At 53.7% G+C, this 27,344-nt stretch overlaps 9 protein-coding genes across 9 annotated transcripts; 3 read left to right on the top strand and 6 right to left on the bottom strand.

Annotated features, from left to right (window-relative positions):
- Positions 1–174: 174 nt before the first annotated feature.
- On the top strand, positions 175–2,813 carry CGCA056_v012140 (uncharacterized protein; the record flags this gene model as incomplete). The annotated part of the gene is made up of 3 exons (XM_037327384.1): positions 175–1,135; positions 1,191–1,459; positions 1,512–2,813. The coding sequence occupies 3 exons, from the start codon at positions 175–177 to the stop codon at positions 2,811–2,813; spliced, it is 2,532 nt and encodes an 843-aa protein (XP_037173693.1).
- Positions 2,814–3,447: 634 nt separating this feature from the next.
- Positions 3,448–5,117, bottom strand: TEF (translation elongation factor EF-1 alpha; the record flags this gene model as incomplete). The annotated part of the gene is made up of 5 exons (XM_037327383.1): positions 3,448–3,483; positions 3,545–4,617; positions 4,734–4,831; positions 4,885–4,911; positions 4,969–5,117. The coding sequence occupies 5 exons, from the start codon at positions 5,115–5,117 to the stop codon at positions 3,448–3,450; spliced, it is 1,383 nt and encodes a 460-aa protein (XP_037174556.1).
- A 5,809-nt stretch (positions 5,118–10,926) lies between these two features.
- Positions 10,927–11,994, bottom strand: CGCA056_v012138 (Lysine acetyltransferase; the record flags this gene model as incomplete). The annotated part of the gene is made up of 1 exon (XM_037327382.1): positions 10,927–11,994. One exon carries the CDS (start codon positions 11,992–11,994, stop codon positions 10,927–10,929), a length of 1,068 nt encoding a protein of 355 aa, XP_037173922.1.
- Positions 11,995–12,806: 812 nt separating this feature from the next.
- CGCA056_v012137 (uncharacterized protein) lies at positions 12,807–15,426 on the bottom strand (the record flags this gene model as incomplete). Its single annotated transcript, XM_037327381.1, has 6 exons — positions 12,807–14,252; positions 14,299–14,342; positions 14,401–14,505; positions 14,555–14,750; positions 14,800–15,073; positions 15,242–15,426. 6 exons carry the CDS (start codon positions 15,424–15,426, stop codon positions 12,807–12,809), a joined length of 2,250 nt encoding a protein of 749 aa, XP_037174183.1.
- Positions 15,427–16,804: 1,378 nt separating this feature from the next.
- On the top strand, positions 16,805–19,127 carry CGCA056_v012136 (putative pyrophosphatase/phosphodiesterase; the record flags this gene model as incomplete). Its single annotated transcript, XM_037327380.1, has 2 exons — positions 16,805–18,644; positions 18,694–19,127. The coding sequence occupies 2 exons, from the start codon at positions 16,805–16,807 to the stop codon at positions 19,125–19,127; spliced, it is 2,274 nt and encodes a 757-aa protein (XP_037174182.1).
- A 407-nt stretch (positions 19,128–19,534) lies between these two features.
- On the bottom strand, positions 19,535–20,008 carry CGCA056_v012135 (uncharacterized protein; the record flags this gene model as incomplete). The annotated part of the gene is made up of 1 exon (XM_037327379.1): positions 19,535–20,008. The coding sequence occupies one exon, from the start codon at positions 20,006–20,008 to the stop codon at positions 19,535–19,537; it is 474 nt and encodes a 157-aa protein (XP_037174181.1).
- Positions 20,009–20,414: 406 nt separating this feature from the next.
- On the bottom strand, positions 20,415–21,694 carry CGCA056_v012134 (uncharacterized protein; the record flags this gene model as incomplete). The annotated part of the gene is made up of 2 exons (XM_037327378.1): positions 20,415–20,801; positions 20,852–21,694. The coding sequence occupies 2 exons, from the start codon at positions 21,692–21,694 to the stop codon at positions 20,415–20,417; spliced, it is 1,230 nt and encodes a 409-aa protein (XP_037174180.1).
- Positions 21,695–23,560: 1,866 nt separating this feature from the next.
- On the bottom strand, positions 23,561–24,426 carry saf1 (the record flags this gene model as incomplete). Its single annotated transcript, XM_037327377.1, has 2 exons — positions 23,561–24,288; positions 24,354–24,426. 2 exons carry the CDS (start codon positions 24,424–24,426, stop codon positions 23,561–23,563), a joined length of 801 nt encoding a protein of 266 aa, XP_037173916.1.
- Positions 24,427–24,984: 558 nt separating this feature from the next.
- sid2 (Serine/threonine-protein kinase sid2) lies at positions 24,985–27,051 on the top strand (the record flags this gene model as incomplete). Its single annotated transcript, XM_037327376.1, has 3 exons — positions 24,985–25,549; positions 25,598–26,636; positions 26,688–27,051. 3 exons carry the CDS (start codon positions 24,985–24,987, stop codon positions 27,049–27,051), a joined length of 1,968 nt encoding a protein of 655 aa, XP_037173914.1.
- Positions 27,052–27,344: the final 293 nt, after the last annotated feature.

Raw genomic sequence — 27,344 nt, 5'->3', positions numbered from 1 at the left:
ACGCGATTTTGGCAGGGCGCACTTTACTTCGCGATCCACTTATCTAATCTCTTATCTTATCAGGTGCCCGCTGCAGTCGCAAAATTTGGGAGCTTTGGCTCGTCATGTCCGAACAATCGTCAAAGGCTCGAATCACTTGTCCCTAACCTTCATTGGCGGGCGCCTTTCTTCCAAATGATTTCTCGAGCAGTTCTTGCTCGAAGCATATGCCTGCGATGCCAGTTGCGACTCCTCGACCGCCCCAGGGCTCTCAGCTCCCACCGAGTGGCACCTTTACGATCCGAGTTCCTCCAGCGACGGCATTATAGTAGTCCCGATTCTGCATGGGATCGCCTCGAGGCGGACTCGCAAACACAGAAAGGAGAGAAGGATGGAGAGAAACTAGGAAGGAATCGAGAGCAATCCAAGGTCAAAAGTGGTTTCGACGAGCATATTGGACGACGTCAAGACCCCGCACCTGTAGAAGACAACATCGCGTCGAGTAGCAAGGACGAGAACGAGCCTCCCGCGGCGAAACTAGATGGGCCTCTGTTATTCAAGAAAACATGGCAGGATAAAGGGGACATCAGAAGAATGAGCGGCCGCGTGGTGAAACTCAAGCATGCTGTGCTTCCTGGCAACGCGCTAGGCAAGGTTGCCAGAGCGGTCATCATGCGCGATTCGAATAGGGCCGTCCGCAAGCTGCCCGTCGAGCACATGGCCGCAGAGGAGCAAGTGAATCTTGCTGCAGACTTGGAGAGACAGGCGCAAGAGCTTACAGAGGAGCAATCGCTGGCCAACATTGAGGAGCTGCGTCCCAGCGACCCCATCCTCTACAAGCACGAGTTTGATGAGCTGCTACAGAACCTGCTGAAGGGCTTCACAGTCTCTCAGCTGAAGGCTTATCTTCTGGTTGCGAGCAAGACTGCTCTGAAGAGCTCTGAACGCAAGGAACAGCCGATGTACAGCATTATAAGAGGCACCAAATGCGAGCCTTGGGCGCCGTTACGAAAGCTCAAGATTACTGGGTCACCCAAGGAAAGAATAGGATTGACTCTGTTGACGGAGGCCTGGGGCCTCCAGATCAGAGAGTACGTCGATGGTAAAGGTGTATTCAGTCCCAGAATTGCCACGAGATTCCTGCGTATGCTTTCAAGTAAGTGACGGTTATCTGACACATGCCTGGCAGATCATCGACTGACCCATCACAGGAGAAAAGAAGCGCCTCGACGCCATCAGAAGGACGTATCTCGATGCCGAAGAGAAGATTCTTATCGGGCAATCAAGCATCAAGGTCATCGCCACAAAGGCGAAGACAGACACCATCATGAAGGAATTAGAACAGGCGGCCAAGGATACGGTTGTTCAAACCATCGACGACGTCTTTTGGGTCCCCAATGATGACGAGACCGTCACGCTTTTGGAGCATCTAGGTCAGCTCACGAGCACCTTGATCACTCACAGGCCCCAAGAAAAGATTGTGGGTTATCATTGCCAACCGTCAAGGCGACTGTACTGACTAGAAGAATCAGATCGAAGTGGCATGGTTCCGCGACGGGCCCGAACAAAGAGGCCAAGAACGCCGTGCCGACGTCGTTCGACGTCTCCTGCTCACCGCGCTCTGGCCCAAAGAAGAAACTGTACACCTCAAGGGTCCGAAAGAAACTGAATGCCGAACCATTCCCATGGTGATTGGGCGCGAGAGGCTTTCGTGGGTGGACAAGTTGACCCACTGGTCTCGCTGGGCGAAACCCGTCGGCCGCAACTCCCGTCCTAAACCCCACATTTCAGTGAAACAGCGCGGCGTCCTAAGCAAGCCCATCGAGGCACCGCCGACGGAGTCGGAATTCCGCGAGAGGAGGAGCAAATCATACACCGCAACCACCGCCAGCTTCGGTCACATTCTGCACAAGAACGCGGACGCCGTGAACGTGGCCGCTGCCGCGGATCCCAGTCCACACATCTTCTCTCCCATCTCCCCTCCTCCCGCCAGCCTCGCTGCCCTGTCCGAAAGACTCAACTCGTCCAAACCCGTCACCACCTCACTCGTCCTCACCTTCCGTGCCCTCCCTTCAATCCATGAGTCAAAACCTGAATATTCCATAAAGACCCAACACTTCACCCGGGTCCAAAAGCTCGAAAAGCCCAGCGATGCCGTCAAGCCTTCGTCCGGACCTGTTCGTCGTCCGGACCTGCTCGAGCTGCAACTCACGATACCCGACGACCTACCAGAAGGGCCTCTCATGTGGGACTCATGCCCGAAGCGCCTCGTCTTGGTCGCGGATCAAAACCACACCGACGTCTCCATACCGGATCAGCCCGTCGATCTGCGCATCTCCCAGTCCGATCTGAGGGTCATGTCCGCCTCTGCTCTCGACGACTCCCCCTTCCGCGAGTACATCGACACCGCCGAACTCGACCTCCTCGCGGGACGGCTCGGCCCTCCCCCAATGATACGCATCGCGGACACGCCCTTCAATCCGCCAATCAAGAACCCCTCAGAACCGACGGACTACATGTTCACGGGTCTGGAGATGCGCCGCACGCTGGAGGCAGACTACCAGGGGCATAAGCTTCTGTACACGAGTGTCCAGGCCGGTCACCACGGCGGTCGGCGCGCAGAGATGGTTCTCGAGGCGCAGCCTGCTGATCCATCTCTGCCCCCAGAGGAGCAAGAGCTCCATGCTGCGAGCTTCCTGAGCCTGGCCAAGGACCTGGCTCAGGGCAAGGTGGTGAAGTGGGTGGGAGAGGTCGATGCTGAGGCGGAGAGCCAAAGGAGGTTAGCTGCCGCCAAGCCTGTGGCAGAGCCAGAGGTTTCGGACACCAGCATGTAAGATGAAGTGGATGGTAAAAGTCAAGCTGTAATTTGTATTCTATGTATAACATACAAACAAGCCTTATAGAAAACATCAAGAGTTTATGATTCGTCTTTCTCGCAACAATGTGTACCTGATCTTTCGAGGGATTAAGGAGACCCCAACCCAGAAAAAGCCTGCCTTGATCACTCATTCAGACAGCGCCAATACCAGCTCAATTTACCAGGAGTGGGCCATACACAGCTGTAACAGGCGTCTCAACAAAGATTCCCCAAGGCTGGAAAGAGTTAGGAGGCAAAAACGATCAGCATGTCAAGACAACAGTGCCACGACCGGAGATTCACCGCGTTGGAAATCGTCACAGTCAAACAACATCGACAGAAGCATCACGACGTCAGGTCACAAGCGAGGAGGCACAGCAGTTTTAACTTGGGAATCACTTCTAGGACTCTATTTTTGTGCTAACTAAGCACGTATCATGAGAAGTTTTTTGACGTAATAATCATCCATCCTTCCTCCCGATATTCGTGCTCCGAGCCATATCATGTGTCCTCATGCCACGCAAAGGGAATTCGTAAAGCCGTAGAAGTGAGTGTCCATAGCTGGTGTGCCACGGAAGAACTCAGAACCCAACCCTGGTGAGTCAAGTAACTTATTTCTTGGCAGCCTTGGCAGCGGACTTGGTGACCTGTTGATTAGAGTGTTAGATGATGACATGCGGTGAGAAGGAGTAGGAGTTGAGAACATACCTTGCCGGAACCGCCAGCAGACTTGTCGACGGACTTGATGACACCGACAGCGACGGTCTGACGCATGTCACGGACGGCGAAACGGCCCAGAGGGGGGTAGTCGGTGAAGGGCTCGACGCACATGGGCTTGGAGGGAACCATCTTGACGATGGCGGCGTCACCGGACTTGATGAACTTGGGGTTGTTCTCAACGGACTTGCCGGTACGTCTGTCAATCTTCTCGAGGATCTCGGAGAACTTGCAGGCAATGTGGGCAGTGTGGCAGTCGAGGACGGGGGCGTAGCCAGCACCGACCTGACCGGGGTGGTTGAGGACGATAACCTGGGCGTTGAAGGAAGCAGCGCCGGCAGGGGGGTCGTTCTTGGAGTCACCGGCGACGTTGCCACGGCGAATGTCCTTGACGGAGACGTTCTTCACGTTGAAACCAACGTTGTCACCGGGGACACCCTCAGTAAGCTGCTCGTGGTGCATCTCGACGGACTTGACTTCAGTGGTGACGTTGGCAGGAGCGAAGGTGACGACCATGCCGGGCTTGAGGATACCGGTCTCGATACGGCCGACGGGCACAGTGCCAATACCACCGATCTTGTAGACATCCTGGAGGGGAAGACGGAGGGGCTTGTCGGTGGGACGCTTGGGGGGCTCGATGGAGTCAATGGCCTCGAGGAGGGTCTTGCCAGTGACCTTGCCACCCTTGCCCTCCTTCTCCCAGCCCTTGTACCAAGAAGCGTTGGTGGTGGGGGCAAGCATGTTGTCGCCGTGGAAGCCGGAGATGGGGACGAAGGCAACGGTCTTGGGGTTGTAGCCGACCTTCTTGATGAAGTTGGAGGTCTCCTTGATGATCTCCTGGTAACGGTCCTCAGACCACTTGGTGGTGTCCATCTTGTTGATGGCGACGATGAGCTGCTTGACACCCAGGGTGTAGGCGAGCAGAGCGTGCTCACGGGTCTGGCCATCCTTGGAGATACCAGCCTCGAACTCACCAGTACCGGCAGCGATAATGAGGATAGCGCAGTCGGCCTGGGAAGTACCAGTGATCATGTTCTTGATGAAGTCACGGTGACCGGGAGCGTCTGAGTGACATGTCAGTGCGTGGTCCTTATGAGGGATTTCCACACTGCAAAATCGCGCTCATCCAAAAATGAGGTATTCGGGCAGCCAATTTTCAGCGCAAGGAAGCCAGACTTACCAATGACGGTGACATAGTACTTGGGAGTCTCGAACTTCCAGAGGGCAATGTCGATGGTGATACCGCGCTCACGCTCGGCCTTGAGCTTGTCAAGAACCCTGGGAAAAGTTAGAAAATATTCTCAGGGTCGCGAATAAACGGGAATACCCACCAGGCATACTTGAACGAGCCCTTGCCCCTATCTTCTTGTTAATATTTGAACGAACCATGATGTGATGAGACGGGGTGAAAGTACAATTCCGCAGCCTCCTTCTCGAACTTCTCGATGGTACGCTTGTCGATACCACCGCACTGGTAGATCAAGTGACCAGTGGTGGTCGACTTGCCAGAGTCGACGTGGCCGATGACGACGACGTTGATGTGAGTCTTGTCCTCCTTACCCATTTTGATGGTATTGGATCGAAGAAGTTATGTGTGGTATGTGAAAAAGCTGTTGAGAGAAAGGAAATGTCAGTAGCTGTTGACCCCGCGATGATGTCGCGATCCAAGATACTGGGGAGGGAAACTCACTTTGCAGGTACACTTTCCGTGTGGTATGCTAGACGAAGAGAGAAAGAAAGAAGACGACGAGAAGTTGTGAGGGGTGGAAGAGTTTTTAAAGGATGGGTGGGATGGAGATGGATGGTTGTGGTGGATAGAGGAGGGGAAAAGTTTGTGTCTGAGGTGGACGAGGGTGAGGTGGGCGCTCTAGGAGGGGTTGAAAAGTCTTGCGGCGGGGCAGAGTGGGTCCAGTACCGCTCGCAGATGAATGCCCTAGAATTGTACCACACGCCAGCGATTTTTTTTTATTTTTTTTCAGATGAAATTGCGAGTTCTGATTGGCTGTTTGCGTCCTTTTTGTGTGAGTTCTCGAAGAGGTACCTCTGAGGCGTAGCTGGGTTGTCCCTCTCACGTACCACCCCGCCACTCGACCGACCCTACCAAGGCAACCTCCTCCCTCACCTTGAGAAGGCCATCTACGAAAGAGCGGTATTGAAGCGCGCCTTCCCCTGGCAACTTGTGAATAGAGAATATGGCAGGTCTGGTACTTCTCTTTCGACTTCTATGTGTGTACGGCCGCTCCTGCCCGATCCTGGTGTTTAATTGTGAGTCGCGCGAGGACCTTCATAGCCCATGATATCACAGACGAGGGGCACCAGAAAAAAAAAAGTTGGAGGGGCAATTTCTCGACCGCTGTTCGCGGGGCAACACCTTGCAAACGGGCAGCTACGGAAGCGTGTTGCCGCAGCTTTTCAGTGGCCTCACCTTCCCTTCTCAGCCCCCACTCCAGGGAGCTCCAGACTTTCCGCCGCAGATCCAAGAGGTGATGTCAATTGACCGGCTCCTCTCTGGCCAAAAACAAATCCATCACGATGAATTTTCAGGTCGGGAGCTAGTTGCCCGTGTCGTCTTACGGGAAGGAGGGGCGACTAGGGTCGTCCTGCAGTTTGGCCACCTCACCTCACAGTCCTTCCGATCGACCTCGTCCAGCCGTTTGTGGTCCTTGACCTTCTCCGTCCCCGTTTGCCGTCTCAGACCGCGCGCGCTCCAGACACGCAGCACACACACACACACACACACACACACACAACTTTTTTTTCCTCTCGTGCTTTGTCCCATATGCCAGCTGCTACGTTTGAGAGACTTTGGATGTACTTGTGCGGCGATAAGGCTCCCATGGCCGCCAGTTCTGCCCCTCCACCCCTCCTAATCCCTGTCAGTCAGCAAGGTTGCCGCCCAGCCCAACCTGGAACCCCCCGTTGGCAGTGCGTCCCAGGTCTGAGCCCAACTCTTCTTCGGCATGAGTCACGTAGGTATTTTGGCGCTGCTTTGGCACCTCTGGCACTGCTACGGCTGGCTCTCTGGCGCTGGCACCGCTGCGGTCTGCGGCAGAGTGCGACAGACATCATGGTCCATCCTCCCAAATCTCCAAGGCTGCTCCGTGAGGCCTGTCCTTGCCTGGGGCCCCTGTGTCTGCTATCCTTCGGCCTAAATACCATGGAAAACTAGAGATCGTCTTCCTAGTGACAGACTGCACGGCCTCGAGATACTATGCAGTACACAAATGCTTGTGACGACGTCCTGCAAGACCAGAACCCCCTAGCGCCTCGCCCCCTTATGACCGCACGCCGACCACACCCTGGCTCACACCGAAGACGCATAAGTCCGAAAATGTGGCTGATGGGCGCGGTCGGTGGTGGGTTTGGCGGGCAGCTGGCAATGCGGGGTTCCTCGCAGAAGCGAAAGGGACAGCCAAAAAAAAAAAATCTGGTCGATGCTCTTTCACTCGCGAGAAGGGCAGACCGGGGGGTGGCAAGAAGCAAGCAGAATAGAGGTCCAGGCCAGGGTGACGTGCAGCACATTAAGCGCCTGCGCCGCCCGACCAGGGGACATGAATTTTTCCCTTTTAGAGGGGCCGTAGCATTGCATGATGCACGTTGCCATGGCGCCGGACCTCCAGGACTATTTTTTTCCTACTCTGTCCCAATCTCATGAAACCAAATAACAATTCGATGGGAGGCGAATTCCCGACGCGGGTTGTAGGATCGCCCAGATTGTTGGCGTCTACTTGAAGCTGACCGCTTTCTTCGAGTCCAAGCCGTCGTGGGACAAAGCAACGAGTGAGGGGTAATTCCTTTCTACGATAAGATAAGAATGTGAGACATCTGCTGCAGCTACGTGATCTTGAATACCAAACAAAATCTGCCCAGCTTCCTTCGTCTTGTTTATCTAGAGCTGGTGTTATAGGCATCATTGCAATTTGTGACTAGTGTTTACATGGCGTTTTCATGGTATGTATGTTAAGGGACCGAAATAACATGAAAGTTCACGCAGTATATGGCCTGGAGTGACAGTCGACCTCAATGAGTGACGTCGGGGACGGCCCCACATCGAGACCGTCCCGATTACACCACGTGATATTTTTCGACCACACCCGCCGACCAGGTGAACATACCTGCCTGCAACCACCTCCCCCGAGCTTAGCTGTGGCGACGGGTAGTTTTGATTTCTGTATTCCCAGCGAATAATTCTGCGTCACTAGAAATCTTGCTAATAATCTCTATCATGTAGGAAATCCTGAGGCGGAGTTGTTCTGGCTTACGGAGTTGTTAATTAGGCTACCCTCTGCTGACTAGTTCCCGGGATATCTCGGTCCACCTTCCCCTTCTTTGAGGTCCTCAACGTTGCGGTTCCTTCGGCCTCGCCTTCGAGTTTCCTTTTCAAAGGCCGCAAAGCCCTAGAATGCGCTGGTGTCTTTGCTGTAGGCACAGCTGCGGCTGTTGTAGTCTGTACTGTCGGAGCAGCTGTCCGTCTGAATGCCGGGGGAGGGACCGGCATTGGAGCATCGTAATCGGCTAGCTTCTTTCTTTCACGGCCTTTTCGCTTTTCCCGCTTACAGCGTTCCTTCCGGTCCTCGAACGGCGCCTTTCGAGCCGCCATGGCTAGTTCGTACTCGGCCTCTGACGACGACGGCCCTTCATGTCCGTTGAGGGGCTTGCCCGGCTTGCGCCCTGACTTATGTCCATTCTTGACACGTGCTCTCGGCTTGGTTCGGTCAGGACCTTCTGCTTGCCCTCTTCAACGGACTTTGCGAACTTTTGTGTCATTTTGGAGTGGTAATCCTATTTCTGGCTATTAGTGTCATGTGCGTGACGGCAAAATGGTCGGCTGGTAGATCTGTATGTGTTTGTTGTGGACGCAAGTGTAACATAATTGCCGGCAGGGCAAAGATTTTGCTGCGTCCACGACGACTGGCTCAAGAACCCCTTTTAGGGTATTGGTCTTCCCACTTGGGGCAACCAGGCAAGCGCGATTGATCTTCAGAAACACGATAAGCTCGTAAGCTCTCCGACGTGCCATGTCAGGTAATAACAAATGCTGGGCTTGTTCCATAGGTGACGACAAGAGGCGCAACTCGAGACTTACAAGCAGCTTCCTGTTGAGCTCCTCCTTCGAAAGCTCGGGCTTTGCGTGGCTACTCGATGTCAATGGAGGCATCCACAGTACTTTGAGCGCTACTGACGCTGTTCCCTCCGCTTTAGCTTTCTCCTCGGCCTCGGCCTTTCTTCTTCTTATCTCGGGATTGATGAAAGCTTGGGCAGCTATCGCCTCTGCAATACCTTTTGTCAGTCAATATGAACGGCAAACGCATAGATACCACGAACCCCATTCGTCAACTACGATATAAGTTAGTAAATTCAACACTCAGACTCAGGCAACGGATATACTGACGCTTTTCTTCTTGCTGCTGAAAGGTCATGTCCTCCCATGAGTCCGTCTTGGCGAAGACTGCAATTCCGTCAGCAACTAAAAATCACCAAGAACGAACCGCAAGAGAAGGCCTTTCACGCAAATGGCTTACCCGAGTTCCAGTCGACCTTCGGCTGTACCTTCGGTTTGGGAGCCATGGCTGCTGGTGAAGGTTAAGCCGGACAGTAGACTCACGATGTGAGTCGCGATCGATTTGGGAGCAAACAAGGGTTTATTTTCCTCCGGAGGAAGGGGAAGGGGGAGCTCTGCGAATCAGCAATTCACCCTACCAGGAATTCACCCAAAGCAGTAAATCACCCCAAGCAGGAATCCACCCGAAGCAGCTCCTTCCTCTTGAGTTTCGCCAGACCTTCGACGCTAGCCCTTCCATCAGCTGCCCTCCTGCCCTCCGAGGCCCCTTTTTCGTGCAGAATAACCTCACGTTGGCTCAGATTCTCCTTGGCTAACCAGCAAAGGACCTCAAGACTGCGAACACGACCAATCTGTGGCCTCCATGTTTGTTTTTCTTTTCTTTCTTTCCCTTTTTTTTTTCTTTCTTTCGCACACGCGTCTACCTAGGAAGATCATCTATGTAACTCCAGGGCCTCGCTCCCGCCATGTCGGCTTCGCATAACCTGTATCCGTATGAGGGAGCTGAGAATCTTTCGGATTCCTTTTTCCGGAAACCTCTCCAACTTACTCAGCTCCTCTCTGTAAGAATCAATCACCAAGCCAGGGAAAAATTAAGAGAATACGAATAGTCTACCTTTGAAGAGGCACGTTCAGAAATCATAGTGACCTCGACCAAACTACGTTCCAGTCTTCTGTGTACATGTCTTAGATACCAGATACTGTGGACGCTGAAGCCAGCGTCCCGCGAAACTCCCGGAGCATAGCCCTCACGCCTGCCCTCTGAAGCTCCAGCCCTCTCAGAATAATCCCACATCAGCACCACTCGGCCGACTAATCCGCGAAGGGCATCAACGGGTCGACCAATCCATGAAGAGATTCCTTGTGTTGATTTCGCGTCCAACCTTTACTGCGATTCACAACAGTAACTCCTTCGCCCCGCTGCTTCTGCGTCGCTGCGCCTCAGGAGCTACGCTGCGGAAACTTCGTTTTCGCCACTCCGTTCTGGCAGAGCGCGATTCTTCTTGATATTGACATCTCGGGGTCTGGTCAGCAAGACAACAGAACAAATTGTCGCAATAATGCAATCTACCACACTCGATAAGATAGTAAAAGGGTTTCACGGAGTCTATGTTGGACTGTACCAGGTGTGGGTAACCGATATATGTGCCTTTCTCTTTGATTCCTTTCATTGGGATTCTCTTTTGGACAAGACAGTATAGTGGTGATGTGGTGAAAACGTAAACAAAGGAAGACAAGGTAGAATAGAGAAAGTAACTCTGGCCCGGTGACAAGGCTTGGCATCGTTCTTTTCAAGCGGCAGCTGCGGCAGGCATATCAGGCCTCGCCCTCACCTCACCTTCCCAGACCTCGCCTTCAACCTCACCCTCTTCCCTATCCTCGTCCCTATCCTCGTCCCTATCCTTGTCCTCATCCTCGTCCTCATCTTTGCCGTTTTGTTCTCCCTGATCCTTCTTATTGTCTCCGGTCTTGGCCAAGTCTCTCCCTGAGTCTCGCCCTCGTTCTCCGCTTCAAAAACGTACTTGGCAGCAGTCGATAAGGGCTCAAAGATACGCTTGTATTTGAACTCGCCCCTGCAGTAACACAGATCGCGCAAGCTCTGAGGGCCAGCAAACAGGGTAAATGGCGGTAGGTGCATTAATCGAAACTTGCTCTGCTGCATGAGAACCAACTGAGAACAATCAGTTCAATACAAATCCGCTATGCAGGGTTATTGTGCTTCCTTGATCGTGTGTGGTCAGTCTCATTTGCCTCTTATGGAAGGGCGGAGAATCATCCTTACTCATTCATGATCATTGTCCAAATGCCCAGTCTAGCACCATGCATAGTACTCATTATCCTCCCATACAGCCTCCCCCTCGCCCTTCCACCGCAAGCTAGGGATACTCCCGTCCAACCTCTCATCGAATACAACCCTCACAGCGCCATCAGTGCGATCACTCACCTTCTTCGCCGACGCCGCGACGCCATCATCGGGGTTCCACACCAGCACCTTGACCAGCCCCCAGTTTGACGCTTCCAGCACCGCAGCATGCAGCAGCGCAGTCACATCAGCCTGCGGATCTCCGGCAACGCGTAGCACCTTGAGCTTCTTCTCGCGGAAGTCGTGGTCCCAGTAGACCCACGCCTTGCCATCCGCCGTGACGGCCCCGCGGTTGACCACTTCCCGCTTGGCGAGCTCATTCGCCATGAAGCCGTCCCTGGTGAAGTGCCAGGTGATCTGCGCCGCCGACGGCGCAAACGCGATGTGAGGCTTGCCGTCCGCGGGCAGGTTCTCAAACTTCTTCCTGAGCAGGGCGACGTCCTTGTCGCAGAAGGCGGGGACCTCGTCCGCGGCGAGATATCGCACGCCCTCTGGCGGCGTGGGCTGCAACGCCGACGCATCATCCGGGATCAACGACACCTGGAGTGAGGGATAGACCGTCCAGCCCAACTGCGCGTAATACACCGTTCCGATGTCGCTGTAGAGCACGCTCGCCTTGGAGTCGGTATCCATAGCTTCCTTGAGCTTGTTCAGGAGAAGCGTAGCCATGCCGTGACCTCGGTGAGACGGGTTCGTGTACACGGAAGCGATAGCGTAGGCCTTCTCTTCGCGGAAGGCTCCAGAGGCGTCGCGGACGAAGAGAGTCTTGGCGGTTGCTTCGCAGGAGGAGATGATGTGCTGCGGGTCGGCGGGGTCGAAGAGGACATAGTAGGTGCAGTTTTCCGAGAGCTTCGTCTTGGAGAGCGCGGTCTCACGGGTGATATACGCCTCGAGGGACATGGGCGGGGCCCATGAGACGCCATTGAGGCGCCATGCGGCGTCACGCTGTGTCGGGGTCGCGGAGCCGAACTGTACGTTCTTCTCGGAGCTGGCCTGGGTCGTGACGAGGTCGGCCATGTTGAGAATGCTTGAGGCTGTAGATGAGGGTCGGTCGTGAGACGGTTTGGTGAGAGGTTTATGGCCGTGGGGTAAAGGTGAGGTTGCAGGTACGCTTCGGTGGCTGCGTTTCAGCTAGGACAACCGACTCTCAGACCTGATGAGAATTTCCTGAAGATGCGAACTCAGAGTCGCAAAAAACCAAACCGCTTTCAATGTAGACAATGCGTATGTAGTAAAGCTGAGGTGAAGTCAACCTGGCAGCAGTTCCAAGGATGGCAGATCGCGGGCTCTCTAGCGGGCTTTGTAAGAGCCAGGGGACCTCCCACGGCGGGGTTAGGGGGCGTGTACCCCACTGTGGCAGCAACTCGGGAGCTGGGGTATCCTAGAACCACACCCTGCAGTCGAGCTGCGATCCCACACTTCACCACCACCAATACGACTGCGCGAAATCGGGAGACCTGTCCCACGAGGTGCAGCAAACCAGAGGAGATGAGAGAGAGAGAAAAAACGCACATTCCCCCGTTGATTGCATAGCTGTGGCTTGTTGCAGCCTCATTTTGAGTGTGCTTTGGGCCATACAGAACTGAGAGTGTGACCGGGGTGATGCTCAAAAGGGATGGAACCAGCTTCACGTTGGCCAAGCTCATTACTAGTCACACATAGCCGATTGCTTTCTAAGGTCTGTCCTCGACACTCTTATCCCCAATATCTTCAGGCCATCAGGTGTTTCTTTCCTCCTGTGTCAAGTCTTGCGAAGACCCTTCGAGAAACTTTCTTTGCAGCATGATTATAACCTCATCACTTGATTACATCCCGTATTTCCCCTCATCTCAGGATCCGCCTGAAGCAAAAGCCTCGACAAGATGTTGGAACCCAATTTCGATCGCCTTCGTAATCCCGTTCGCTACTAGATCCTTATCCTCTGAGAAGGTGTCCTTCCACCGACCGCTCTTCGCAAAATACGTCTTGGCGAGATACACAAAAAGGGTCTTGGCCTCGCCCTCTCTTTCGGGACCCTCCATCCGATAATCGTCCAGGACTGCGGACAGTAATTCCTCGATCTGGCTGCAAAACATGACCTGGGTACCAGGCCTAATAGCGTTTTGCAGTTCATCCCATATCGACATCCTTTGACTTTCTGTAAGCGGCCGCGGCTCAAGCTCCGTCTCATCATCGAAAAGGAGCAAATCCAGCTTCTCCTTCAAGCCCGCCTTGATGTCTGCCGGCAGATGTATGTCGACAATATCGATGTGTCTTTGGATTTGCTCCCGAAGCGCATCCATAGACCACTTGTTTCCCGTCCACGTTGAGACAGCAGCAATCCAGTGTTTTGTGTCAGTGTTAGTGAATGTTTCCTCCGCCCCTCTGTCCTGCCGTTCTTGAGAGCTATCTTGCTCGTTGCTTACGGCACCGTTTTCTCTCGCTACGTCTGCGACTTTCTTGGCCGCGATCTGGATGTGCTCCACCACCTGATTAAAAGCAATACCAATCACGGCATAACGGACTTCTCTCCAAACAGTCTCCCAAAGCAGACTTTGGATGGTTTCAGACACCTTTTTGCCTTCGTTGAGCTCCAGGACCAGGACGTGATGCATGGCATCAGTCGTCGTAAGAGATGGATGTACATCATACTTGTCGTCCAGATTGATGACATCCTCTGTCTTTGCAAAGTCGTCGCTGAACGGATGGATCAGCGTGACGTTGATGGCCGGCCCGTCCCAAGTCTTGGCCATGGCAACAAACTTCTTCACGATAGCAGATTCGTGTTTGCCGACCGATCCAATGGTGATATACACCATGCACCCACCGAGGGTTGTCACTAGGTGTGTGAAGAACTTCCAGAGAGCACGTGGGGAGTTGTTGGCTTCTTTGAACTGGTCCAAGTCCAGGCCCGCCTGGGCCATCACCTCCGTTTTCTGGAAGAGTATCTGGTGAACCAGGGAGGCTATAGCCGACTGCGCGGTCATGCCGCGGGTCCATATGAGATATGCGGAGGGGACATGTGAGGCGAACGTGCGCTGCTGCTTCTTCCAAATCAAGGCATGCTGGGGATCCGGGGCATCGCACTCAGCCTGGATGATCTTGGTCTCGTGGGAATAGCCTGATGGAACATATTTCTGCTCCAACTTGAACCACTCTATCCACGCTTTTGAAGTTGTCGTCTTGTATGTGGACTCTAGCTCTTGGTGGTACCCGGCCTCAAGCTCGAATCCCCGGAAAAGGTTCTTCCTGATTGCCTCGAAAATCGCGGCGTTCGGGTCCTCGGCCATGGCTTCCTGCTGTTAGCCTGTGTCTTTAAATGAGAAACCTTGAGTGGCAAACCTTTAAAGCCTTGGTACATCTCATGTCTTTGCATCGGAAGATCCCTTCGGTAATGAGCCATCGAGTGACTCGACCACACTTGCATGTGTCTAACGTGCATACAAAGATCCGCGTCGTCTTTGATCTCTTGTTGCACCTTTCTCATCTTCGTCAAAAGATCGCCGTATCGCACCTCAAAAGGCTGCAGAAGGTCGACCATCGCTCTTCCTATTCATACGTTAGCCGTTGTCTCGAATTCATTGTTCTTTCTACTTACTGAAGGGGCTCTTTTTGAAATCGGCGATGACCTTCTCCAGGAACTCTGCGACTGCCTCGTAGAGCTCGACAGTAAACTCTGTTATCCGTGGGGTTGCGTAGAGCATCGCATACCCCCTGATCCGTTCTAAACTTCGACCGATGTCGATAATGACCTCGAAAACCTTGGAAAGAGTGTCGGAACTGGTTTTGGACATCTGCGGCATGTTAGCAACTATCTCTGAATACATGATATGGTCCCCTTACAAGCAAGACGAGCTTTATGCCGCCCCATATCAAGGGCAAGCCCGAGAAGTCGGCCTGGGAAAGGATGTCAAAGACACCTTGGTAGTGATCCAGCGATTTGACGAATCTGGACATTTTCTTCTTGTCTAGAGTACCCTCTTTTGCTTGTTGAAGCTGCTTGGCAATCATAGACAACTCCTGTTTCCCATCTTGGCTTGTGGCTGCGATACCACCTTCGTCCTTGAGGAGCTTCTGGAGTGACAGGACAGCCGCCGTGTATGATGCTTCGGCCTTTCTAGAACAATCGTCAGTAGTCCGTTGCAGTGCTGAACTTTGCGCTTCGTCTAAGGAGGCTGGTTTTCCTGACAAAAACTCTGGAAAAGCCTGTTGCTGCCTCTGCAATATGTGTACCAACACATTTTGGAGCGTCTATGTGAATAGAACTACGCTCAGGGTCACTCACTCGTACTTCGCCCCACTAGCTCTGACATCACCGTCCTTGGCTGGATCGGAAAAGCGCCGAATCACTTCATCATAAGGATTCCAGATCGTAGTTGGGCTAGCGACCGTCGTGGGGCTCCCATCGACGCGGTCCCAAGAAGGCGTACGAAACACGACAGCCGTGTTCAAAGAGGGCCTCTGGTGCATGGCGCCGCTGCATGCCGGCGAGGCTTGGCGCAAAAGCTTGGTGTCTCGGAAGCGGAGACTAAGAGAACAAGCAGTCTTTGACGGTGAGCGAAAGACTCTAAATCGTATCTTTATCAAGAAAATCGCATCTTGAAGGACTCCAAGTTACAGGTCTCCAAACAGGCTACGACGGGAAGTTCGGCGGTGATGGCACCTTGTTCATGAGCCTCGGGGGGCACTAGCTAAAGAAGCGCAATCCCAACAAGAGGGAGCGGCCCTCAAAGACCCTGACCAGGCCAGACTGCAGACCCGACCTTCCCATGATTCTTTCGCAGGGCAGGGGAACCGTAAGGAGGGGTGCGTGAGACAGGGGAGAAGGGCGAGTGTAGCGAATATTGCTTATTCTATTCGAACCTGCCAATCAGCTACGCAGTAAGGTCTCATGATACAAATGGAAGCCTCAGCTCGTGACACGAAAAGGAAACAAGCTCTTTTCTGCTTGGGGTTGATTTCGGCCACCAACTCGGCGGTCTGGATCTCGGGAGCAGAATGGTACAATGCCACTCGAGAGGCGGCTGAATTTTAATAAAACAGGAGACAGGCACCCTCGACCCTGTATCCTCGACATCATCCCAAGAGCCTACCATTATTGACTCTCATGATACTTTCGTGCTGTATCATTCTCAGATAGACAGTCCGATGGGAGGAATGCAATGCGGAACGCCACTATCACCATGGATGCCGTCGTTACCGAGCAGGGGTGCCTCAGCTCGCGGACAGATCACTTGCTTGTCATTGGGGGCAGCAAGGCATTTATTGATGCATGTGAGGTCTAGCGCCGTTCCTCTCTGCAGTCAGGACCGGGTCGAGTCCGTGATGCGGGAGCACAAGCGCTATTCACGGCTTCAACTAGCACACATCTCAATCTGAACGTCGCTTTCAGAATGACATTCCAACTTTCCGCCATCGGTGCCATGTTGTCGTCGCACTCGGGATGAACACACCAATGCCCGAGCTGCCGACAGGGAACGGGAGCTGCGCGAATGACAGGACCGGAGACCGAGCGAACGTAACGGGGCCGATGTGGAACCCCCTTTAGCAACTTTCCCAAACAGGTCAGCCCGGAAAGCGGGACAACTTTATTGGAACCAATGACACTCGAGGACCCTGCGCCAACGCGGCGGAATGGAGCATCCTAATCACCGCGAGCCATCCAGGTCCATTTACAGGGGCACCTTCTGTTGTAAGAGAAACATATCCCAACTCGAAAAAAAAAAGGTCTCCGGTTCTGCACACGTCTCATGACGCTCTCGTTCATGATCTAGGAAAGCCGAACGAAAGCCCTCTTTCCCAACCGGCATCCGCAGCCACCGCGACTGAGTCCCGCCACCCGATACCGATGCGAGGCCTCAACGCAAGGTCCCGCGGGGACCGCGACACAGCGAGCCTCCTCGCCCCTGGGAACTACGACGACGACGCCTCATCCCTGCACAGCAACCGGAGCGATCAGGAGAGCGACAGCGACGATGACCAGCTGCAGCAGCGCGCCCGCAACAGCCGCGAGCTGCGCGCCGCCGACAGCATCGTGTTCATGGAGGAGGACGAGGTCGACAAGCTCGTCACCGATACGCGCAAGAAGCAGGACCTGCATCGCCGAGGGTCGGGGCTCGCTGTTCCGAACCCGTTGAGGATGTTCGGACGTGCCGACGCCGATGGCGCCCGGCCGGGGTCCAGCAACGGGTCCTCGGAGGACTTGTTGAGCGAGAAAGACAAGAGGCAGCAGAGGCGGACGAGGCGGGAGCAGAAGAAGCAGAGGTTGATGGAAAAGGCATCGTACGGCGAGGACGGTGAGCTGATGTACGAGATGGAAGAGGGGGCCATGAAGGAAGGGAGCTCTACCGGCGAGAGCAGTGAACGAGACGACAGCGATGAGATCGACCGGCAACGATTGAAGATGAACGAGAAGACAAAGACCGAGAAGAGGAGGAGCTGGCGCAGGTCGCTGTTCATCTACGGCATGATTTCGGTCGGCTTCGCGATACTGGTGCTGGTGGCGTGGAAGCTGTCGATGAACAGGAATTCAGCGCGGCAGGCCGAGTTCGTCACTAACGGAACCGCGCTCTTTGCGCCGACGACAATCATCATCAGTCTGGACGGCTTCCGCGCCGACTTCCTGCAGCGCGGGCTCACTCCGAGATTGAACGCCTTCGTCAAGGAGGGTGTCTCGCCAAAATACATGAACCCGTCGTTTCCCTCCGTCACATTCCCGAACCACTACACCCTTGCGACCGGCCTCTACCCCGAAAGCCACGGAGTTGTCGGCAATACCTTCTGGGATCCCGAAATGCTCGCCGAATTCTACTACACCGATCCGGCGCGAAGCCTCGACGCTAAGTGGTGGGATGGCGAGCCGTTCTGGGTCACTGCCGAGAACCAGGGTATCCGCTCTGCAGTTCACATGTGGCCTGGCAGTGAGGCGCACATCCTGGGCGTTGAGCCTACTTTCATGGACAAGTTCAACGGCAACGAGCCCCTCGAGAACAAGGTCAGTAGGATTCTGGAGTTCCTCGACAAGCCCGGTATGGAGAATGAGACGGCCAAGGTGGAGGACATGCGACCGCAGCTCATTGCGGCCTACGTTCCCAATGTCGATGCGGATGGCCATAGATACGGCCCCAATAGCACGGAGATCCGCTCCACCATCCAGGATGCCGATACCATGATGGACCAGCTATTCCAGGGGCTTGAGCAGCGCAACCTCACCGGCATCGTCAACGTTATTGTCGTTTCCGATCATGGCATGGCCACCACCGACACTACCCGCCTGATGCAGCTCGAAGATCTCGTCGATACCTCCAAGATCGCGCACACCGATGGCTGGCCTCTGTATGGTCTCAGGCCGAAGAACCCCGACGACCTCCAGGGACTGTACGACGGTCTGGCTGAGAAGGCCAAGACCAATCCCAACTTTGACGTCTACCTCCGCGACGTCAACATGCCCGAGCGCTACCACTTCTCCAACAACAAGCGCATTGCGCCACTGTGGATCGTCCCCAAGACCGGCTGGGCAATCGTGACCAAGGAGGAGATGGACGTCGCCAAGGCTTTGAAGGACGGCTCGGTCTACAACCCTCGCGGACTGCACGGATACGACCACGAACACCCGCTGATGCGCGCCATTTTCATCGCTCGCGGCCCTGCGTTCCCTCATCCGCCCAACAGCCAGATCGACAACTTCCGTAAGCTTACCTCTTATCCAGCCTTTAGAACGTGAACTGACAGAGACAGAAAACATCAACGTCTACAACATACTTTGCGACTCCGTTGGTCTTGTCCCGAAGCCCAACAATGGAACCTTGCGCCTCCCGCTGTCACCGTTGGGCACCCACAAGTCCGAGGACACTCCTGCGGAGCCACAAGACCCCGTTCCCGCATACACTATCTCGCAGGCGCCCGCCTCTGTTGCCACACCGATGAGCGTATCACAGGCGACTCAGTCATCCACGCCGCCAGTCGAGTCGGTTAAGACCATCCAGATTGACCCTCCTCAGCCGTCACCGACGGACGCCGCGGAGGAGAGCAACGGCGCAGACGAGGACGCCATCGAAAAGGGTAAAGAAACCATGAAGGGATTCTGGGACTGGCTTACAGACAAGTTTGATAAAATCTGGGACAAGATTACAGGAAACAAGGGTGATGAGGATTCGGAGAACTCAGAATGATGTGCTGCTTGTAATATTATAGACGGTCGAGACTCATGATTTGGCGTTGGTGGACTGGGCGGCTCCTTTGTTTATACTGGCTGATACTCCAATTGCATTTTCTATCTCGCTGGCCATTATTCTATACCAATATAGTCTGTCTTCTTTGGAAATCGGCTCCCGCTTGTCTATACACACTCGCTGGCCTGACTCGGATCGTATAGTGTTGTCTACATGCCAATGGCAGTATGCCCGTGATATTGCCCCCTTCTGTTCACAGTCAGGTCAGGTTTTGCCAAATGACAGTTGATCTTGATCCCCGAACCTGTCATGCGTTATTCAACGAAGCGTCGGCCTCCACAATTCAAGAGCTACCACCACCACACATTCTGGAGCCTGACGCCGTAGTCGACATAATCGGAATGGCACTAAAACCCCGGCAGCATGTATGCGCCAGCGTCCTTCCGAACGAAAAATGTTACAGGAGGCCCGTCAGGATAAAAGTCTGCAAAAACCTCTGCCGGTCCATATTGAGTATCTGCACTATGGTTCAACTTGAACATGTAGAGTCTGAGACCATTGTCCTTGGCACGCATTCGACTATAATCCCTTATGCCGGGGTGGAAGCTGCGTCGGAAGCGGACACCGATCTCGAGAGCATCAGCCGGGACATAGACCACGGGCTGCGCAATGACGTCGTTTAGATCGATGCTGAACCGGCGCTGGATGACTGGGTGGATGGGTATCAGGTCGTTGGGGTTGCGGCCCGCCAACCGGCTGAAATAGACACAAGCTCTTGTGAACTTGGGAAGGGAGAAGCCGTTTGGGAAATCGACTTGACGCTTGAGGCTGACAGCAAAGGGCTGTTCGATTCGAGGATCCTGGACAATACGGTGGTCCATTTTTATCAAACTGAGGATGGTACTAATTGATTATGATTCAAGCGAATGTTGGATGTCGTATTTCTTGTTGATGTGACAGGCAACTTCTTGGACGAGGTCTTCAGAGACGCGAAGACAGGCCAGACTTCCTTTCCAAATATTCACAAAAAGGGAAGGTAGCCTACCAAAGGTGCTACCACCATATTCGTCTGCTCCGCGTGGTGCCTGACCTACTTATCTAAACGTAAAATGGAAGGCGTGGACAGGCGGAAAGTGCCTCTGGGGCACATCAACATCAAGTAAGGGGGTTTCAGTGATCTTTCTGATATCTGTCCCAGCAAATGACCCAGAATTCGACAAAGGCCACGCTTATTACCAAACCTCCACGAGTCTATACACACAATCATGGCCTTTTTGACATGTTTTCTCATCTCCATCCGCGGTACATCCCATCTTCTTCCGTATCGCCGTCGTAATCAATGTCCTCCTTGTCGTACACATGTTCCGGAGTCACAGGGTTGACTTCCTTTCGATACTCTGGTATGCAAGCTCCGTTGAGCAGTAGTCTAGCAGTTCGCTTCTCGCTGTCGGACAACTGTCGATGTCCTCCAAGCACTCTAGCATATCCGAGGGATTTGAAGTCATCGAAATGCTGGTCGAGGTGCCGTTCTTGGGTGAAGGTGCACACGCGTCCGACAGACACGCAGAAGTCGCAAGCCCATACTGTCTTGCGGCTGTTGGGAAGATTGACCTGCTGCGGAGAGCAATCCAAGCAGGTGAGTGGGCAGTGCATAGCGGCGGGGTTCGACGTGGCCTGGGCATATTAGTCAAGTTGGTCCTGGAGGGCATGTCTGATTTACTTACCATGTGGCAGGCATCGCATGTCTCCCTACCGCTAGGTAGTAGTTTCCGAGACCAAGCGCCGATAGACATCTCCGGATGTTCTCTTGCGTACAGCTCGTACATCATTCTCATGTTGTTCTCCACATGAATACGCTTGGGCGGCTCTTGGATCTCTTTGGGATCGGACTGGGAGATGATCATCTGCTGGGACGCGAAGCATGGCGTGATTTCTTCGACGATAACGTCGTAGGGTTGAATGGCCCAGTGCCGGAACCAACTTCTATTGGCCCACTTAACGTTCGTCAAGGCCGCGATCCAAGCCATTACGCGAGACCACGCTCCAGCGAGGAAGTTGGTATGCTCGGAACCAAGACCGTGCTTCGTGTACGGGAAGGTGTGGTCGTGAGAGTGTTGGTATTGTCCGATAACTTTGCCATCCTTGATGTGATCGATTCTGAGCGCCAGGCGACGGGCTTGCTTCCAGTTGTCCCAGGGTCCGATCTCAGGGACGTTAGCATACGGCGTCGGGTGTGAGTCGCTAGGGTTCCGGGTTATCTCAAAAGTTGGGATAACGTAATCGACATCGTAAAAGTCGCCGAGGGGAAGGATGCACCGAAACTCGTCTTGCCAACCAGAAGGAAACATACGTGCTCCGAGGAAGCAGTACTTGAATCCGCGCTCAAGGTTTCGGTAGACCTTCCGCGGTTGCCCGGTGAAGGTGAACATGTCGACCGTTCCTGTTTGGCTACTTGAGGTCGTGGTTTTGACCCAGAGATTGGACTGACCGAAATTGTATTTGATGAGAATATCGTACATGAGGGTGCCCATGTTGTCGTCCCACTCGACGGGGATGTCGGGATGCATTGTGTCGAAGTGGTTGTGAGAGGTTATGGGCCGTAGGAAAAGCTCCCCCAAGATGGGAGGAGTCTGGTGGTGGTAGTAGGGCCTCGTGACGGTGGGAGTCTCGCTGAACAGTGGTGGGATATTTTGGGAGACGAAGTACGAACGAAAATGATATGGGGGGAAAACCGACGGTGGTCTTCTCTTGGGATGAAGAGGAGAGGAGGGCAATTTTTCCCTTTTTCAATCTCGACGACGGGTGAAGGTAGCCTGCTAAAGGCAGCAACGGGGAAAATAGAACGTAATGTTTTCTGGTCGACTTTTTACTCGCGAAGATATGCTGTAATCGGGAGAATAAGAATCACCTGTCAAATGATTTGGGGTCGTCTCACCTTGCAAAGCATCGCTTCGATGGACACGACAGAGGGATGTGAAATTCTATGCGTCCACAACAAGAGCCATGACCAAGACATTAGATCGATCGGTAAATAATGAAAGAGCTATCTTTCAAGTTGTGAGGCGCTGTTTCAGCAGCCTAGATATCAAAGCAAATTAGCAACTGCAGTCTTATGCAGGATCTGTATTTCACTCTTGGAGGCTAAGGATTACAAGAGAAAGAAATGGCAGCGCCTACCATGACATTGACACACGTTATTACCTTCCCTTCGCATGGCCAGATTGTGCAGCGTTTGAGACCTCAAGTGGTGTCTTTGAACAATGCGGCCAGAGTTCAGCCTCTGAGTAGGACATTACGAAAGCCAGAAAAGTACAGGATTGGGGCCCAAAGCAGCACCTATTCGAGTTACTTGAAGAATCAATAGGAAGCCTAGTTTGTTCAAACAATGACACTAAACCATATGTTGCTATTTTGAAAAGCAGAGCCTCCATAAACAGCGTATTTGGTCGATCTGACACCACCGCAACATCAGGGTCAGATTCTTCACTTGCTTGCGGAGTCCATATCATTTCACAATATGAGTACAGGGCTTCAGAACCTTGCAAAAGATGAGGTCGAGAGCGTATATCCAGGCCTCTGAAGACAGTTAAAATACCAGATGTTGATTCTGACTTGACGGCTTTGCCAGGACACAAGGGCGGTTTAGCCAATGCTTCGGGCTTTAGCTTTTGACTCTACAGGAAGACCGGCCGTATTACATCTTTTCGTGATGACATCCCTGTAGACCGTCGGTTCGAGTACCCATTACCACGGGTGACATCACTGTCAAAAGATACGGACGACGTTCAGTTGCTGTAGTTTGCTGCTGTCTCCAAGGGGTATCACTTTTCGGGGAACCTGTTTCATAGTAATGCAAAAACCTGAAGCGGAAGAAGTCTTGCAATTTATAGGGTATCTGCGCTGCTAAACTGGTGATTTCAAGCCTGTATGCGCAAGAAAGGATGAATTCTTTCCAGAGAGTCTCCCTCACCTACTGGTAGCCTCCTACTTCGCCTATACTTGCTTGGGTGCCCTTGAACCCACTAGAGACCCTTTAGAAGCACTTTGGCGAGTAACGTGGCCGGATATAAGAATGACGTGGGTAGGCCGAACAAATCCGGGGTGAGAATAAATGTCTCGATGCACGCCACGTTCTGGCATGCTGCCTTGTGCAGGGTCTGCTCGTCCAAGAAGTCTGAGCACATGGTGCCTTCGTGATGCAACTCATCTCCCATAAATGTAGAACCAAGCGGAGTTTTCCTGACCGCCGTGAAACCCGAGGCAGTATGTATTGGAAGGGGTACTGTTGATCCTTTAACTGAGTGGGCTATAAACTTCCTCGGCATACAATCGTATGGAGAAAAGGCCGGGTGAACGGTAAGCGGCCGAATTTGCTGTTGGCATTGCCGGATCAATCACTTCTCTCTTGGCGTTTGATATGTCAGTCGCCCTCTTCAGGCATCATCGTCGTCGACCTCCTCCATCATGACCTTCCTGGGTCCAGACGGCTCTGTCTCCTCTGTAGCGGTATCCGTTTTCAAGTAGCCCTCTCGCTCCAGTCTGTCTGCCTCCTCGGGCTCCATCAAGCCACCTTGTCCCTTGCCCTTGTCCAGTTTCATCCGAACCGCAGTTGGTACAAATGCGGCCACTGCCTCCTTTTGCAAGTTGCGCACCATAGGTTTGGCCTCGTACACGGTCTTGGCTTCCGGTGCTGGGGTTGGCGTCTTCTTTTCCTTCTCGTCTGATTTTTCGTTCTCATTTCTCTCAGCCTGCTCGGCTTGCCTGCGAGCGCGTCTCTTCGCGTACCACTTGTCCAGCACTTCCTTCGGTATCGGCGGTGGCGTGTCGCGAGGCATCGGGATGCGCTTCACTTCATCGGGTACGTCCTCATCGCTCGTCAACTCATCGTCATTTCGTCTGCGCTTTCCTAGCACGCCTCCTGAGGAATCGCCATCGCGGTGGTAGCCTCGACTGAATGACGGAGCCTTGTCGCCGAGTGCCTCACGCGCCTTCTTTACGGCGCGTAGCTCCTTCTCGAGTCCATCCAAAACCTGCTCTTCATGTCGTGAAAGTTTGCCGCCTCCTGTTGTAATTGCTTTCAAGTCATCAATCTGCTTTTGGATTCGTTCGGGATTGCGGCGCGCGAGCTTTTCGTTTCGTTGTGATTGTATTGAAGCCTTTCCTGGATGCAAAAGTCAGTGACCGTCTGGATATAACTGTATGCGCGCGAAATTGGTCCCCACGTACCCTTCTTGATCGCCTTGGCCTTGTCAGCTTTGCGCTGGGCTTGCACCGGGTTGTAGTTGCGTTCCTTGGGCATGGTTGTGGTTCTGTTGTGTGAAACAAGGTTGATGATGTGCAGTAGACGGGTTGGCGTTGACGTCGAAAGCTTCCGTCGTCGCCAAGACCGATAAGGAGCTACGGAACATTATCGTCTATCTTATCGCGTCTGATGAGGCGTCCAATCAACAGGGGCCCGATAGTTGCCCCTGCAACATTGTTGACTTAGGACCCCGCAACGCCCAATAACACTATTGCTTTGTTCCCGCTGCCCCCCTAAAACATTCTGGTGTCCACCCAGCGATCGACTGTGCAGTGGTCACTCTCTCTTGGGCAGATCTTGGGCCGACTCCATCCATCACCCTGGACTCCGACCCAACATCAACCCCACGGCGGAGAAGATAACAACACACTCCTCGCTTGCCAGCATCCTCTATCGCGAGTCGGAGTCCTGAACTTTATCTGTACCTTGCAGCGGTATCGACCATCCCTCCCATCTTCTCTTAACCGACCCCTCCTTACGGGTTGATCACTCTTATTTACTCCCTTTAACCGCCCTCCCCCAATCGCATTTACGAGCATCGTCAACGCCGCCACAATGTCGGGCTTCATGTCCAATTTCCTCCCTGGAGGAGCAAAGGATGCTTCTGCCAGGCCCGAGACGCCCACCAGAAACAGCTTCATCAACCCCGCCAGCACGCCTCAAGGGAGCCCAAGCAAACGGACTGTCCCTCCTGGCGCCAACGAGCTTCCCGATGCATTCGACAGCGCACTCAAGTTGAACACCCCCGTCCTCGAAAGACCCAGGCTTGAGCGCCCGCTGAGCGTCATCAATACCCCGCAGTCACCAGGAAAGGGCAACTTGAGTGAGGCGAGCCCCAATGTCGAAGATAGCGTGCTGCACAAGGGCGTCGCATCCACGGGCAGCCCTTTAAAGAAGTCAAATGGCCAGGAGAACACTCCTCCGATCACGCGCCTGGGAGGCACCGATTCACCGTACCAGCAAAGTCACGCTGCTATCTCTCGGCACGAGCTATACCAAACCAAGGAGAAGCCATTGACGCCCAGAAACAAGTTCAACACCCAAAAACCGCTTACTCCTGAGGAGCTCGAGATCCTGCAACGCCCAAACGTCCGCAGATTGGTCAATGTCACCCAGCTCTGTATGTCCTCTCCCACAGGTTCTACTGATGCTTGCTAACCTACGATAGATTTCCTCGACTACTACTTCGACCTGTTGACCTACGTTGGCTCCAGACAGAACCGATTGGTGGCATTCAACTCCGAGATTCCTCCCCCACCCGAAACCGATGAGGCAGCATACAAGCAAATGTGGTCCAAGTACGCGGGCCGAGAGCGCGCCAATCTGCGAAAGAGGCGTGTCAGGCTTCGCCAGGGTGATTTCCAGATCCTTACCCAGGTTGGCCAGGGAGGCTACGGCCAGGTGTTCTTGGCTCAGAAGAAGGATACTCGTGAAGTGTGCGCTTTGAAAGTGATGAGCAAGAAGTTGCTGTTCAAGTTGGATGAGGTTCGTCATGTCTTGACGGAGCGTGACATTCTCACCACCGCCAAGAGTGAATGGCTTGTTCGACTGCTTTACTCTTTCCAAGATGATAGGAGCATTTATCTTGCCATGGAGTACGTGCCTGGTGGCGATTTCCGCACTCTGCTCAACAACACTGGAGTCTTGAGCAATCGCCATGCCCGCTTCTACATCGCAGAGATGTTCTGCTCTGTTGATGCCCTCCATCAGCTCGGCTACATCCACAGAGATCTGAAGCCTGAGAACTTCCTCGTCGACTCCACAGGTCACGTCAAGCTCACCGACTTCGGCCTGGCTGCCGGCTTCCTTGCTCCTGCGAAGATCGAGTCCATGCGAATCCGCCTTGAGAAGGCTTCCGAGACCTCAGTGCCATTTGGCAAGCCAATGGATCAACGAAGTGTCGCCGAGCGACGAGAGGGATACCAAACGATGCGCGCAAAGGACACCAACTACGCCAAGTCCATTGTGGGCTCGCCTGACTACATGGCGCCTGAAGTGCTCCGAGGTGACGAGTACGATTACACGGTGGACTACTGGAGTTTGGGATGCATGCTTTTCGAGGCTTTGACCGGTTTCCCACCCTTCGCCGGATCTACTCCTGATGAGACTTGGAGAAACCTGAAGCATTGGAGGGAGGTGCTCAAGCGACCTGTTTGGGAGGATCCCAATTATTTCCTCAGCAACCGCACATGGAACTTTATCACGACGTAAGTGACCCACAACGCCACTGTTTCTAAAGGTTTCTAACCCCAGCTTAGTTGCATCAACTCTCGGTCCAAGCGATTCTCCAACATCAAGGAAATTTTTACTCACCAATACTTCGCCGAGGTTGACTGGGAGCAGCTGCGAACGACTAAGGCGCCTTTCGTACCCGAGCTGGATTCCGAGACTGATGCTGGTTACTTCGATGACTTCACCAACGAGGCCGATATGGCCAAGTACAAGGAGGTGCATGATAAGCAGCAGGCGTTGGAGAGCATGGCGGACCGTGATGACGAAATGGGCAAGAGCCTCTTTGTCGGCTTCACCTTCCGACACCGCAAGACCACGGAGGAGGGAAGTCCGCGCAAGCCCCTTCCGTTCAACAACAACAACGACGATGCCTTCGGCACAATGCTGTAGAGCCAACCAATGTGGCGAATGGCACGGTACCACGCGCGATATGAGGCTCAGTGTCGAGCGAAGTATCGAACGCAAGCTCAGTGGTATGCGCAGACGCGGGCACGATACCAAGCTCCGCGTCCACGGTGGAACGCTCAGGGGCCCTCGGTAACTCTGAGAGGTCTTCGTTGAACCTGAATTTGGCGAGTGCCTGTGATGATGATGATGAGGTAGACGTCATGAGATTAGAAAGCAGGTTGAGGCGGTGTTGGGAGGCAACGGACTTCTTGTATGAGTTTGGACAGCTGCAGCAA

The sequence above is a fragment of the Colletotrichum aenigma genome (assembly GCF_013390185.1).
Source record: "Colletotrichum aenigma strain Cg56 chromosome Unknown KSG_Cg56_contig08, whole genome shotgun sequence".
In the NCBI taxonomy this organism is placed as follows: Eukaryota; Fungi; Ascomycota; class Sordariomycetes; order Glomerellales; family Glomerellaceae; genus Colletotrichum; species Colletotrichum aenigma.
The sequence above is the reverse complement of the archived record's forward strand: the minus strand, read 5'-3'. Positions and strand labels throughout refer to the sequence as shown.